General features: G+C 37.6%; 1 protein-coding gene across 4 annotated transcripts; it reads left to right on the plus strand.

Annotated features, from left to right (window-relative positions):
- Positions 1–6,945: 6,945 nt before the first annotated feature.
- Positions 6,946–15,753, plus strand: ZNF770 (zinc finger protein 770). 4 transcript variants are annotated; one of them, XM_030950519.1, is made up of 2 exons: positions 6,946–7,047; positions 11,803–15,753. In XM_030950519.1, the coding sequence occupies exon 2, from the start codon at positions 11,939–11,941 to the stop codon at positions 14,132–14,134; it is 2,196 nt and encodes a 731-aa protein (XP_030806379.1). In that variant the 5' UTR covers positions 6,946–7,047; positions 11,803–11,938; the 3' UTR covers positions 14,135–15,753. The 4 variants fall into 4 exon arrangements, with proteins under 4 accessions (XP_030806379.1, XP_030806376.1, XP_030806377.1 ...); XM_030950516.1 differs by having other exon boundaries at positions 6,952–7,074; XM_030950517.1 differs by having other exon boundaries at positions 6,982–7,131.
- The last annotated feature ends 543 nt before the right edge of the window (positions 15,754–16,296 follow it).

Genomic DNA, 16,296 nt, shown 5'->3' on the forward strand with positions numbered 1-16,296 from the left:
GTGGACTTCCACAGGTTATGAAGTCTCAACTTTTTGAAGTTTTTAAATTGTTACTATACAAAAGATGAGTGGAAAATGTGTAGAAAAAAACATACCATGTAAACTCAGAATTCATTATAGGATGGTAAAATTCATTACAGGATGTGGAATGCTTTTGCTGGATCAAAGAGAGACCCTACATAGTGAAGCACCTTCAGCTTTTGACATAGTGAAACAAGAGTTTTAATGGAAAGCTACCAAACTCAGACCACAGAGCCCAGGAAGTTGTTCATAATATTATTTGCTTTCTGACTTAGGGTTAAAGCAAAAGTTGGAAACCAAAGAATGCATCAGGGTTTTCAGAATAACTGTGCAGTGGTGATCATGCTGCAGGGCAGATGAAGTATCAGAGTGACTTTTGAAGGCAAACGTATAATTTATCCATACTGTTTGACTGTTTAAACCTTTCAGGGTTAGCTGTGGGCAGCACACTCAGTACAATTAGCAAGAAAGTGTCTTCTTCTTCTGGCTAACTCAAGAATGTGCATTAGGTGAAGACATGTCCCGGAAATTCATGCCTAAGCCTGGCAGCCTACTTATGCCATCAGGCTGTGTAGTGATATCAGATGAATGATGTCAAGCAAAAAAATGAGTTTGGAGTTTGTCCTAGAAAAGACCCAACATATCCACTAGGGCAAGGATAGACAGGGATGGTGAACAGATGAAATTCAGTTTGTCATAAATGGAAACGCAACATAACATATGGTAAAAGGTAGATAATCTGTGGAAGTAAGGGATGGGACTCTGAAAAATCAGCATTTCCTCTCTCTCCAATGCAAAGGGGAAATAAACAGATGTAGGCTGTTATAGTTAAAGGTGTTACACTCTCATGACAGTTCTGGAGTAGTCAAGGACACGCAAGTAAATGTGTAGGCTGACATGAGTATCCATAATGCATTTTAATAACTGGAGGGCTTGGCGAGTGTGTACAATTTAGCAATTTTCTATTTACTTCTTTTTGTTACTCATCTTAAGGTACTTCAAAGCTGAAGTCAGAAGGGTAAAGCACTGTGAGATAGAAAATATCTTTTACCTTAATATCCTTCAGATCTTATGCAAGTAAACATCTAGCCTTAGAAGCCAAAAGTATATTTTTCTCCAAGCTAATTGTATCCTCCCTGCAATATGACTTTAGTTGACATTAAGCATATCTATTAAATTTCAACATGTTTATTGAGTTATCAAATAATTTGATGATTTGACAATTTGATTTGTCAAGATTCTCTGCAGTGTAGATAAAACTAATTGTATTGACAGACAGAAGTTTTTGAGCAAGTCAATACAGGGGCACTGGAGTTTAAGAATGGATTTCAGTCTGTGCCTCCTCCCCTTGCAGTGGCGACCACTGAGAGGAGTCCAGTTCCAGCTTCTTCCCTCCCTGCCTCCCACTTCAAAATGTATTTAAACACATTGATAAGATCCCTGCTAAGTCTTTCTCTTTCTGAGGCTAAACAGCCACAGCTCTTTGAGCTTCTCCTTACAGAGCAGATGCTACTTAATCATCTTAGTGCCTTTTTGCTGGACTCATTCCAGTATTTCCACCTCTACCTTCTACTGAGAAGGCCAGCAGTGAGAACAGTACTGAGCACATGTTTTGTTTTTTCCATATCTGTTTTTGTTTATGTTAATTTTACTAATTCCATGAAAGGAAAGAATTTCCATTGAATGAAAGGTCATTTTTTGCTCCTGCATGCATACATATATCTTGGAATTATATTGCACAATTTAATGTTTCAGTGATGTAAGGAATACTTTATCACGCAGTGTCCACCTAAGGTAGCAAATGGCACCAGATGTGCAAAGTCAGAAACTCAAAACTCACACCTTAGACACAGCATCTGCAATTTTATATTACATTTTAATTTTTCACTTCTGTATCATCAGAAATTTCTTTTAAATTGAAACAAATGAATCTACAGGAAGGAGGTGAAGAGAAGGGGAACTTTCTATGGAGTATGTCTATCTGTAGATTAATTAATACATTGATTCCATTTGAGAGGCTGAATGTACCTGTCTTCCCACTGAGATACCCACTGTGCAATCAGTGGTAATTTAAAAATCAATTGCTCTTCTGTAGTAATTAGGTTTGTCCATTTAAACAGATAAAATTGATAGAGCCTGCAACTAATTTCAAAGCAGGGATTCTTAAAGGATTGAAGAGATTAAGAGCTGTGAGACAGCAATTTGTGGGTTTTTCACTCAACAAATGATCATCTACATACACTGGTTTGTGTATAAGTTTCAAGTACATTATACCAGATAAGAAAATTATTTTGAAATATGCTGCTAAACAAAACATAGTATATTGCAAGACAAAGCCAAAAAGTTAATGAAAGTGATTCTTAAAGGTACTGAAATGTAATTATTCTTACATCTCATAGAATTGAGTAGAATGTGTTGTCTTTAAAATTTCATCATATTCTTTGGAAATTTCTCTTTCTTTTCCCTATGTTTTTGTAAGTCTGGCTGAATAACTTTTACTCTTCTGAAAAATTTCATTACAAGTTGTTTTCTGTTTTGAGCATACAGAGAGAATTTATGGAGCTCTTGACACACAGTGCTTAATCAAATGCAATATGATACTTGCATGTGTAGAATACATATTTCTGAGATTCATTAAACAACTATCTTCCCTCAAGGCAATTCATTGTTATGCACCAGAGGGCTTTAAGATGGACTATTTAGGGAAAAAAAAAGGCAGAAAATAGGGCAAGAGGAAAAGAAAGAAACCTAAGACTAACATTAAATGCATATTCACAGTTTTAAAAGCCTCTGCAATTTACTGCAGCCCTGAGGTGGCATTAATTGACACATTAGCAAGTTATATACTGTGTTATGTGTCTATTTAGCCTATAACACAATAAAAATAACACCAGGGGAATCGCTGTAACACATTGCATATACAGCTTGTGTTTAAAGTAGGGAACACCTTACAAAAGCAGACAAGAGCAGATTAATGATAATGTGTTGCAGTTAACTCACAGACTGTCCCTGCAACTCATGTAATTAAATTGCCAACTGTCAGCTTGCAGAGGCATCTTCACAATATTTTAAGGCAAAATCTTATGCTTCCTAAAAATTAATGGGAACAGAAATTTATTTGAATGAGATCTGGCTTTCCATATCAATAGACTAGAGCATATACCCAAAAAAAGACTAATCACTCATTTTCTGTTAAAATTGAGACTGAGATGTTAATATCTACTCTAGATAGTGTGCCTTCTACAAGAAGTGGAGCAATACGCATTTAGAATAATAATGTAAAAGGATTACATAACTGATGTTCTTGTGTAAAATTTTCTTTCACAAATGAAGGAACACTTAGCATTTCAGGATCTTGAAATTCAGCACCAGCCAGTGAAACTATTCTATTGCAATTTTTATTTAAGGAAAGTTTAGGAATTATTTTTTTGTTTATTTTTCACATTTTCTTTTCTTTGAGAAAAAAACTTAAAAAGGATCTTGCACATAACACTATAGCTATCACCAGAGCTAATTCTGTAATTCTCTCAAGTGCCAAGTTAGATAACAATCATGCAGATTGTTTCAATATGCTCCTGGTTTATTATCTGTTAAATGTAACCTTATCTAGATAAGTAAAACAAGGATAATATGTATACCAAAGCATGCATACCCTGAATATTCTGCCTATTCTTAACATGTAGAAAACTGCTACAAATGTTAATATTAGTGTGCAGGCAGAATGAATAACATCTGGGTGTGGAAGCACCAGAAAGAAAAACCAGCTGGAGAATAGTCACAAGAATGGTGTGTATCACAGCACCTCGATTAACAGGTCATCAAGATCCCAGCACATATCTACCTACAGCTTGGAAGCACACAAGATGAGGCAAAGGGCAGTGAGTAAACCCCAATGACTTGCTGAAGTGGGACAGGATTGTGAAGTCAGGTTACAAAAAGACATTTACAACCGAGATGTGGGAAGAAGGCATAAGTGAATAGCTGAAATCAGTTCAGATTTAAAATAAATCCACTTTCCACTCCTAGGAGGTCTTGCATTGTTGCTTCAATGTTGCAACATGATTTCCTACAAACCCTCCCTATTTTTTCTTTGGCATCATAAAACCATATAATTGACTCCGTGTGTTTGCAGTGTTTTCTACAAAACCATATTGAATTAATTCACCTGTTTTGTTATAACTGGGCTAGGACTGAATTTATTATTTTTGGATTATACTTTCTGGTAACTTCTAGAACTACACAAGAAGATTCTCAGCTGGTATTCATTGCAACAGCTTCGTTAAAATCAAGAGCTACAACAATCTACACCAGCTGTGGGTCTGCTACACTAGCATGTTACCAGGCACATGCAGAACTCAGCTGCTTGTGTACTTGCTTCAGACCAGACCAGAGGTTTCATGAGATGGCTCCTAAGGCTGGATACGTTTTAACATGAAATAGGTGCTTTAAAAAGAAATATATATATATATATATATTCAGGTGATCTGCAGTTATTAAATGATGACTAATATTTCTGAATAACTTTATGAGATGCACATGACAATTATTATGCACTTTTTATAGCAGGGGATGGACACCTAGAAGCCTAAGTGACTTCCCTGTGGTCATATAGTGTTTCCAAGCCTTCAGCTCTAGGCTGTTCCAGTTCCTGTTTTAACCACAAGACTTGGCTCCCTTTCAGGGAGTAACTGGCTAATATGTGACTGTATGCAACTAAAGCAACAAGCAACACTAACTAAGCTGTTTGCTTGAGCATTTCAGCTTAAATGGAAATAAATTTTGTTCTGTAGTGTTACAATTTGGCTCGTGTGTTGTAAATTAGGTCAGATGTTATTTATACCACTGGCGATGAGAATAATTTGATTTCTAACGTTGCTAAGCTAAGAAGTAGTGATTGTTCTACAGACATTTGTCCCTAGGTATCACAAAAGGACATTTCTAGGTATCTCAAGAACAGTTCTTCACAGACACCAAGGCCTGCAAAAATTATCCTTAGGCTAGTAAATGCTGCCAACTTCTCTTTCAATAATGTATACAACATTCATGAGTAAGCAATTACTTTTTTATATATACAGCAGTTGTTTGGAGTTTCCTCAGCACAGATGATTTCCACTTGAATTCCCAGTAGGACTGGGAGAGAGGGCTTAACACTCAGAGCAGAAAGACAATTTAAGTTACCATAGCCTTTTTAAAACTTTACTAATTTACATCTTTGATATTTTGTTTATTCTGCCCTCTTCTGTTCCTCCTGCTAAGAGTCAGATCCATTGTACCGAGATGGAGTCTCAGTAAAAGGACAGCTGAAAAAAGATGAGTGAGCTGGCAGTCGTTTTTCTAAGAAATTAATGCTGCACGTGCAAATAATTATTTAATTTCAGTCTGCATGAACAAAAGAAAATAAGCAAAGCTCTTAGAAAAATGCATCTGTATGAAAAAATTAAACCTCTTATAAGCTTTATCACAGGGAATGACTTATTTTGTCTTCAGTATTGCAATTTCACTCACAAAGATAGTCAAATCAATTACTAGTGTTTAAAAAGGTGGGGGTTGGTGAGCTGTCCCTTTTTTAAAGGAAAAAGGAAAGCATAGAAGACATCTGCTGGTCCTCTAATTCCTGGGATATGGCAGATACCTTAAAAATAACAAATTACAAAAAATAGAAAAAATCTGCAATCTGTCTTTATGTGCTTTTGATAAAGAGTTTGGGATTTAACTAATAGAGTTCATACTGAGCTGTAAATGCACGTGGCTAAGGCAAAAGTCTCGTGACTAGAAATTCTCTGTCCCAATGGGGACAACATAAACAGCCTCATCCATGTCCTTGTGTTTTATTTACAGACATTTATGATGAATCTCTTACACTTTGCTGTGTAATTTGCATGCTCTTTTATGAGGCAGAATCACAGAATAGAGTGATTTGATTTGGCAGGGACCAAATCCAGATTATCTAGTCTAACCCCTTGCTGTAGATAGGGACATCTTTCACTAGACCAAGCTGCTTAAAGCCCATTCAGCCTGGCCTTGAGCACTTCAGGGATGGGGCATCCACAGCTTCTGGGCAACCTGTTCCAGTGCCTCACCACTCTTATTTGTGAAATATTTATTCTTTGTGTCCAATCTAAATCTCTTCTCTTTCAGTTTAAAATTTTTGCTCCTTGTCCTGTCACTCTACGCTTTGGAAAGTCTTATAAGCCTCCTTTAAGCACAGGAGGGCAGCAGTAGGGTCTCCCCAGAGCCTTCTCTCTTCCTGAACAACCCAAACTCTCTCAGTGAGGAGAGGTGCTCCAGCCCCTTCTCGTGCCCTCTTCTGGACTTGCTCCAGCAGATCCTGCGCTGGGGAGCCCTTAACTGAATGCAGGCCCCACCTGTAAATGGTTTCTGCCCCTTTCTGTATGCCTTCAGCCCTTTGCTGGCCATTCCTCTGAGGTAACCTCAGCCAGGCTGTGGCCACCGAGGGAGATCTGACTACTGCTGGGCAGGCATCCATCCCTCAGCCCCCAGCTCCAGCCCTTCATTGCTCCCGTTCTCCTGCAGAGGAGGCAAACCCATCACCTTTGTGTACACAAATAATTGGAGGTGTTTTTAGAATTCCCGGGCAAGCGTCTCTCCTCCTCTTCCCTTCCAGGTACCATTTCCCGGCCTTTTAGGCCAGTAGGTTTGGCTTTGCGGTGCGTTTGATACATAACAAGAGTATAACTCTGCCACTGTGCTTGGCTTGCAACCCTGCAACCACCAGGTATCGGTTAAGTGCTTTTGGGTGGTTGCAGTAGAAAACGTGTCTTGTTCGTACGGAACAACGTGCCACACCAATTAAAAATTCATCAGCAGGGCCGGGGGCATGTTCTGCCTGGGCATAAATGACATCAATGAAGCCTCCCCCGCCCCTGGTCCCGGCCGCGGCCCAGCGGCGGCGGGCGGGGCCGGATTGCCGGGGGAACGGAAAGCACCGGCCCGGGTTTCCCGCTGTCCCGGTGCCATCCGGGGGGAAGAGTTTAGGCGGCAGCAATCCCGGGAGAGATGAGGAAGGTGGAGGTGCGGTAGCTGCTTCTCCAGGTCGCTCCCTTCTTCGCCCCCGGTCGCTGCTCTTTCCCTGGGCCGAGCGCGATCCCGGTGCGGCGCTGCCGAGCCCCGGGGCACCGTGGGGCCGGGCCGGGCTGGGCTGGGCCGGGGGGGTCTCCTTGCGCGGGGGGAAGCGCGGCGGGGCCGGGCGGCCGCGGGCCCAGCCGGGACCCGCTGTGCGCCGAGGGAGAGCCAGCCCGGGGCGAGGGTGTTGCGGATGTGTGTGGGTGTGGGGGTGTGTGTGTGTGTGTCCGTAAGGGCCGCCTCGACACCTGCTCTTAGGTTTCTGACTGCATTTACGTGAGTCCTGTTGGGGGAGTGTTGGTGTCAGACGCAGGGGTCTCAGGCCCCTGAAGCAGAACGTACGTTTGTTCTTAAACCAGCCCTGCTTCACCATCATACATCTTTTACTTCGGTTGGCTTCAGGAAGTGTAGCGGACAGTTACAGGGAAAAGAGAAGAGAATAAATGGTGTTAACTTTGAGGAGCCATAATGCCTGTTGTTGATTTCTGTGTAAGTGGCGAGTTAAGGTTCTATTTCTGATGTGATTTGTTCTCCCATTGTAGCAATCTAAACTTTTCTTTCAGGACAGCTGGTGAGGAAATCCAGCGGGCAACATGTTTGTCTTGGTGCTCAGGTTCCTTTCTCTGGCATGCTGTTTCATAAATCAGCAGCTACATTTTCACTTTCTTTTTGAGTCATTAGCGTTATCTGAGGCACCTTATGTTTCTTCACACATCTATTATTATAATTTGTTTCCTTATATAATTGTTTCTGGGAGATTATAAGTATTAGTGTGCCTCAAGGATTTGAAGATATACTAAGAATAATGCAGAAGAATCTTGCCTGGAAAATTTTGAAATATATTGAATTTTCAATTCCTAAATGTCTTGTTTTGAATTACAATAAGGAGTCACCAAAAAACAATACAAGAATATATTCTCTTATGTAGGGTCAGCTGTATGGGTGTGTGAATTTGAGAAGCGTTTGTACAACCTGCTTTGGAGACCTCCAATGCAGGCAGAGGAATTTCTCCATATAACTTATTTGTATGCTCATTAAGAAACACTTTGCAGCTGTAAGGACAATAATATACTTGAATTTTTTCTACAGTAATTTGAAGCCATTTTCATTCACAACAATAAATGGTTTGGGGAACAGCTTATTTCTGTTTCCCTTAAAAGTGATTTTTCTGCTTTGTCTTGCAAGGTGTGTGTGTGTGTGTTATTTTTCTTAATTGTGTCTCCTCTTTTTTAGCTTGTATGTTCCCAGTTAGTTTAATCTTTTCTTGTACATTTTGCATTTAAGCTCAGATCATTCTTGATCCTCTTCTCTGAATTCATTCATTCTGATCAATTCATATGTTTGACTCAATTCAGAGGGCAGTATTCAAAACTGGATAGACTACTCTAGCTGAATTCTAAACAGTAGTAAGTAAGTAGGAAGGAAGATTTATGTCTTCTCAAAGCTTTACATCTGTTCACTCATCCTGGTATGGATGGTAGCCTTTGGCATATTCACCTTCTGTTCCAACTTAGACTCTAGGTCTTTTCTGCACCAGGGGATTATTCTGTCCTAAATTGTAGATCTTGCTTTTCTTCTTATTTAAGTACCCTCTTCCTGATTGGTTGGTTGTTTACTTTTTTTATTGGAGCTTTTTAAAACAAACAACAAAAAAACCACCCTACAATGCAAACTTTTCTGATTAGCAAAGACTGGATTTGGATTCAGAATTTTCTTCCATCATCGTTTTGTTTTCTTGTAGCTTGCTGCCATCTGTAATATTAAGGAAACAGTTAATTATTAAACAGTACTACTTAGGAGGGTCCTCTCTGAACTTTCAGTGGCCTGTGTAGCTCCTTGGTTCTATTTTTCTGCATGACCTTGCAGGCGAGATGAAAAGTAGAGACAGCATAATATTAAATTGGAGCTTTGCCAGAAACTAAATCCTTATCACATAGTGAGGTACATTTTCTAACTCTAATTAGGACAAGCCTGTGTACTTTCAAGGCTAGCAGGAAGCAATATTGCGAGCTTGTCTTTTGCTCTTTGATCTTCAGCAGCAGCATGTTTATTCCTTAGATGTCCAAGGCACAGAGCACCTTGAAATAGCTCTGGAGATGCCTGTCCTTAGTAAATAGGATTTGAAAATATATTTGGGCCACACAGTAATGCTCTGTCTTGGCTCTTTCTCCCTCCCTTGCATCCCCTTGGTTTAGCTTATCTGAGCCTTCAGTCTTTCACAGGGCAAGAAGATCACAGCAAGAAGCTCTACTCTGCTTTTGACACCTTGTACTACAGAGCATTTTCCTCATTCACCAGATAGAATCTTAAAAAATTTATAAGCTAAATACAAAATCCCTTGTGTAATATGCCACAGCTGTCTCTTACTTCGGACTTCTTTTCTTTGCATGTCACTGTAGTGTTTGAGCATTTTCCTGATGTGTAAATTAGATCTGCATGACAGTACGTTAACTGAAATTCATCACTCTTTACAGTTCTTCCTCGGGAGGTTTTCTTTCCCTGCTAATGGAGGCTGCCTTGAGCTGCACAGAAACTCAGCATAGCAGAGGATCTTTTCTCCTCTTCTCAGCCTGCCTGTCTTTAGGTTCATGGTAGCACCAACTAGAAAGCATTTGGTGTCACACACTTACTCTCTCTAAACTCCCAGCATCCACATGGTGTGACAACTGGGAGGAAAAGGGGGTCTCCTAAAAGTGTTGTGTTTTCTTTCATCTTCAAAATGAGACTGAAACTGAGTGGCTGTTAAAATTGTACAGGAAAAGAGTATTGGAAAGGAAGAGTTGACTTTCTCAACTGTTTTATCTATCCTGAACTGTTTCAGTGAGATTAAGAAACTCCTCAGTGTAGTGACAGTCACATCTTAATAAGGAGCATTTGGATGTTTGCTTAAGGCCTACAGTTACATAGGAACATATCTGTTAGGGATGGAACAATTCTACCTCATTACCAGGTTTTCTTTCCATTAAGCTTAAGAAAAATCTTGATTCACCAGATAATTTCAGTCTTAGTGCATGTTTCTTGAATCAAGTTGTAACTTGCTTAAAATGCAGTAGGCTTTTATTCTTTGCAATTACTTTGAATAGAGATTTTGGATACTTACGAATTTTTTTAAAAATAAGGACATTATCTCTTTGTGAAGTGACAGGGGCTTTGGAGACACTGAAGAAATTAATTTTTTATTCTGCTGGTATGTTGAATAAATATTCATCTTGTAATAACTGTGAGATACACAAGGTATTTCTACTAACTATAATTTGTGGTAGTTTGATATTACAACTCAAGTGCTAACTGTTATGCTCTTGCTTTTAAGTTTGCTCCCTTCATCCCTCTTCTTTTATATTGGTAATATCATAGAGGGTTTTATATTCTCTTGTTTGTACTATGTATGCTTGTGGACTGGAATACTTAATCTTTCTTAAATGCTGCAATTTAGGAACAAAGTGATTAACTGAAATTGGTCCAGAGATGATTAAAATCACTTTTTTTTTTGTGAATCTAAAAGCAATACTTAGAAAACCCCAGAATTTTCCTAGTTTTAAAAGGGGAGAAAGCAGACTTTGAATACATAAAGTAGTGGCAGAGAACCCTGACAATAACTTTGTAGTAAAGAAAGGCTCAGCTGGGTGCAAGGGAAAGCTTCATGAGGAGGTGAAACTTTGAAGCAGGAGCCCTGCTGAGGTTAAGGAACCTCTCTCAGTGGAAGTTTTTAAGACCACTTTGGAGGCTGTCAAGACATGGGTTGGCCTCACAGTGGAAGGCTTGGGCTAAATGTTTGGTTGAGGTACTTTCTAGCTGTTCCTATGAATATTTTAATAACTTTTCATGCATTCAGAAACCTGCAAATTATTTTTTCTTTTTTGTAAGTCATTGAGCTGAGGCACAGTAGCTTGCCCAACTGTGTTCTGTGTTGAAAATTCAAAGACAATTAGAACTATTTCACTATTTTGGTTTAGACTAAAACAAAAATTATGATAAATTATGCTAACTACCTTGGTATTTGTGATGACTTCACAGTATATGTATGGCTAGGCATCGCAACCCTGATATTGTAGCTTTATGGTGAGACAGGAGACGTACCCTGTGTTTTTTCCATGTTCTGGAAGTTGTCTTTGTTATGGTTATAGTTTGTGGCTAGTGTGTTGCTCTTGCTGACTGGCTCCAGCATTTGCTATTGTGAGAGAAATCAAAATTGATTATACTGCTGGATACGTTGATAAGATGCAGAAACATGAATAGTAAATTTAACAATATATTGAAGCTAAATGTTTTTCTTTTCACTAACACTGCATTCATTTAATGTATTTCTGAAGTGCAAGAAATCTTAGTTCTCTTTTTCTCTCATCTTCATAAATATTATACTTAGGAGTTAGAATTACTGCTATAGAGAAGACATTCATTACAATAAGTTCTTGAATTTTTTAAAATTAATTTAACGTAGTTGAACTGTGTATTATTTGGAAGAACAGATGCATTTAGAGCACAGATGACTTAAATTTGTTTCTCTTCTGGAAAGTAATCTAGGTTTTCTGTATTGCATAGCAACTAGTGATTACTTTGTTACAAGGAAAGTATTTAAAGTTAAATGAAATCAAGAGTGTGCTAATCTAGATACTCTTGGTATCTTATGTAGAAAACAAGAGACAAACCTTGGTAATATGCATTAATATAGGCTAAATAATACTCTCTTTCTTATTTTAGGAACCAGTGGGATTTAAGAATCTCTCTTCTAAGAAAATTTGCTGCTTCTACAGCTTTCCATCTTAGTATGCACTTGATTTCACTTGAAATACCTATCTGAAGAAATTAGTAGGCGAGGTGTAATTACCTTTTAAAAATGTTAAAAACTCAGCATTGTGTAGCAGCTGTTAAGATACCCAAGAAAAAGCCATATATTTGTGACATGTGCTATAAACAGTTTGAAACTCCATCAAAATTAGCTAGGCATTACCTCATACATACTGGTCAAAAGCCATTTGAATGTCATGTATGCAATAAAACATTCAGGCAGTTAGTCCACCTGGAGAGGCATCAGTTAACCCATAATCTGCCTTTTAAGTGTATTGTTTGTTATAGAAACTTCAAAAATGTAATCACTTTCTTAAAGCATCAGCAGCTTCATAATGAAAATTATGAGAATAATACAAAGCAAACAGAAAACTATGTGAATTCTGAACAAGAAAGGGTCACTTGTGGCATATTTCATTGTTCTGTGTGCTGGAAACCCTTTGCAACTGAAGAGAGGTGGATGCTGCATCAGTGTCTCAAGTCAGATCATCTATGTGGTGCCAGAAGGAGAAAGAAGAAAACTCACACTTGTGAATCATGTAACAAGACGTTTCCATCCAGATCCAAGCTAGAAAGGCACTTCCTTATTCACACTGGCCAGAAACCTTTTAAGTGTTCTTCATGTGGCAAATCTTTCAGACAGTCAACACACTTGAAAATTCATCAACTCACACACACAGAAGAAAGGCCTTTTCAGTGCTGTTTTTGTCAGAAGGGATTTAAAATACAGAGCAAACTCATGAAGCATAAACAGCTCCATGCCAGAAATAAGACTTTCCCCAATATTGTATGCAAAGCAAAGACTCTTAAATATCCCAGACCACACAACATATTGGAAGGAAAATGGGATAGTTTTGAGAATGCTGATACACACAAGTCACAGGAGAATGACCTACATGATGTGCACTCAATTTATATTGTACCCTTTCAGTGCCCAGCATGTGACCAGTGTTTTGAAACAGAGCATTTTCTGAAGTTACACAAATGTTGTTATCCAAAAGACAGCAGAAGTTCAAACAATGGTACAACAGCACACAGACATGCAGTCAACAGGAAGAATAAGAGCCTGATGAAACTGAAGCATACTGGAGGAAAGGCAACAGATTTTTCTCTGACTGACAGAAAAAAAATTAAATCAGGTCACGTTGGAAGTCCTGACCTAGTCACAGCCGGGGATCAGTGTTGTGATCAGCCTGTGCCTACTAAACCTTCCAAGGAGCGCCGGAGCCAGCGTGACATGCACAAGTCAGTTTGTAGTCGGATGAAAAGAACATTTGCTGTGCCATTACCTTGGCAAGAGTACCCACAACCTCCTGACGCGGGCAGTAATTTAAAAGATGTGCTTTCTGGTGAAAGCATGTTAAATGTTGGTGATTCACTGGATAATAAAGATGATGCTTTTTGTGGTTCATCAAATGATAGTTTTTTTGATAATCCAGAAGTACTTCACTCTGCTTTTTCATCTTCTGCAAAAAATACACATAACAGACACAAAGTGTGTAAATGTGACAGATGTGAAAAAATTTTTCCATCTTCATCCAAACTTCAAAGACATTATCTTATACACACGGGACAAAAGCCCTTTGGCTGTAATGTTTGTGGGAAGGCATTTAGACAGTCAGCTCACTTAAAAAGGCATCAGCTCACCCATACTGAAAAGAGAGCCTGTAAAAGCCCCGTTTGCCAGGCAGAATTTGTAAACCTGAACAAACTTTTCAATCACCAGGGAGATCACACTGAATTTATGTCTTCTCAGCCTGTGGGTTATTCAGGTTACTCTCAAGCACCTTCACAGCCATCTGGCTTTCAAGAATTTGAGCTGATTCAGTCAAACCAAGCAGCTGAAATCAAAGTTGAAATTGAGTCGGGGGATTTTGTTCTTGACACCAGCAGTAGAAACCCACAGCCGTATTTGTGCAGTAAATTTTTGGAAACAGAGCAAAGCTGTTACAGCTATTGGCATGATTTTTCTGAAAGTAGTGAAAAAAGTGAAGCTGTTAACAAATTATATCAATGCAGTATCTGCTTTAAAACTTTTAAATCTCCTTCTAAGCTTGAAAGACATCACCTAATGCATGCTGGACAGAAGCCATTTGAATGTTTAGTTTGTGGAAAAAAATTCAGACAGGCCCCACATTTGAAAAGACACCACCTTATTCACTTTAAAGAGAGCTTAAAGCTTAGTTCCACTGAGGAACAAGCAGAGAATGTATTAGTTTTATCAAAACAGGATAATGTCCTATGAAATAATTTTTAAATTTTTTGATTGCATAATTATAGAAGATTTATATTAAGCCAAACAATTAACTGAAGAGGATTATATTTTCTATTACAGAGATGACCTGGTGAAGTTAATTTACTGTCTAAAGAACTCTCTACTTAATATAATTTGTGTGATATTCATGTTGAGATGTTTTTTTAAAATGCAACAAACCCACATGCTCTTTGCATTCCCCTTGGCTAGATTAAATTTATAAATTCACATTCATGTTGTATCACTAGTGTTGCAGTAATCTACAATGTTCCATGAATAAGATAATTATCACTAAACAGAAAATACTATATGGGAAAATGTAACACTTTTAAACTCAGTAAAGACAAAAAGGCAATTTTGAGAATATGAAAAAAAGCTCGTTTTACTTTCTTCTGGCTCCTCATATGTTCCAAGCAAAGGATTATTGCTGTATTTATCCCATACTTTAAAAAAAGTTATTTTTAGATAAAAGAGAAGAGAGTAGAAAAAGTAGAAAAAGGGGAGAAAATTCAATGAGAAGAATGTTGATGTGGTGTTATAGAATATTCTATTTCCTATAGGATAGAAATAAAAGAACTGCTTTGTTATTTACACTTAACGTGCTTGGAGAGCTATACATGAGGAATTGGATAATTTCCCTTTTTATATAAAATACAAGGAGATAATGCTATAATATGGGGATTTATACTCAATTTATTCATTTCAACACTTCATTAACTTTACTTCCTTGTAAATCCCTTGCCTTCTCTAGCATTTTTGGCCAATTTATACTTTACTTAGCTATTTTTCTGTGAGAAAAGAAGACAAGAAATTATCATTAAGGTTAAAAATGGGCTTACTCTCTGTTCAGTCTCCTTCTGGCATACAAAGTGAACCAGTAAAAGAAATGTTCTCTAAGATGTGATAATAACTCAGTTGAGCAGTTTTGTCAGGAAGTCATGTTCTCATTACATTAAATATAAGAGACTGAAAATTACTTTTAGCTGAAATTAAGTAATTCTGATTTTGTATTAATAGAATCTGTAGTTTTACTTTCCACTAAGTAGATGGTTTTGTCCATTGTGCCAATGGGGCTGGCAAGAAGTGCAAGTGCAGTGGAGCTTCATACATAACGAACAAGAATGAAGTTTGTTTCTTCTTTTTTGTCCTCTGAAAAACTACCTTTTAGGATACATCCTTTGTTATGCAACTTTGAATAGCTGAATCCTGACGTTCTTATTCCTGTTTCTAAATTAACATACCTGTAAGATACATGACAATTTTTTTAGTATTTAAATAGAACCATATTTATTTAAGTAAAATGGGTTTGATTTGATTTTTTTTTTTTTGAAATGGCATGAATGTTGTGGTACTTGGTGAATATGAAGGGTAAAAGGAGTTTTATTTTCATACATGTTATTCTTTTCCATTTTCAGTGAGAATAAAACTAGGAAAATACTTGGAAACAGTCTGTAGTTACTCTGCCTTTTGTATGACAGACAAATTCAGTATATTAATTATGATTATAGTTATATATTGAGATTTTTTTCTTCTTGTGTGAATTGTTTCATATTGAAAGACAAAATACTGTATAAAATGTTTTGAAAGCATATTGTAGAGCTCTTTTAAAATACTGGTAATAAACTATTTTATTTATATTGTACTTTCAGAGTGTGCTCTATGTGCAAACCAGAGCTTTGAAACTACCTAACATTCATTATGCAGAAAAGACTGCACATCAAAATAACTTTATATGATAGAACAATAGGTGTAATTTCAGATATTTTTTGTTATAAATATGTTTAAAGATAATAACATCTTTCTTGTGGAGTTACAGTCATTTAAAAATGCTATGAGAGTAATGTTTAGAGAACACAAAACTTTGATATTAGTTTTGAAAATACCAATTTAAGTAAAATGAAGGGAAAGTACTAAAAAAATATTTTGAGGGATGAGTAGACATTTGCAGGAAGTGTTACTGTCTGATGAATTTGAAAAGTAATGAAATCTTTGGGCTTGGATTTCAGAGCCACAATGTCTATCTGGCTCTCCATCCCTTCATAAAAAGTTTTGTGTCTGTATAAGTTCATTATTTTTTGGGGATTATTCCATAAACTACCTAGAAAGTGGTTAAATGGTTTCTAAGATTCAGGAAAGAAAAAACCCAAGGTTGG

This window comes from Camarhynchus parvulus, chromosome 5 (genome assembly GCF_901933205.1).
Source record: "Camarhynchus parvulus chromosome 5, STF_HiC, whole genome shotgun sequence".
Lineage (NCBI taxonomy): Eukaryota > Metazoa > Chordata > Aves > Passeriformes > Thraupidae > Camarhynchus > Camarhynchus parvulus.

Coding starts and splice junctions, on each gene's coding strand:
- ZNF770 (XM_030950519.1), top strand. CDS start 11,939: ATGTTAAAAACTCAGCATTGTGTAGCAGCTGTTAAGATACCCAAGAAA.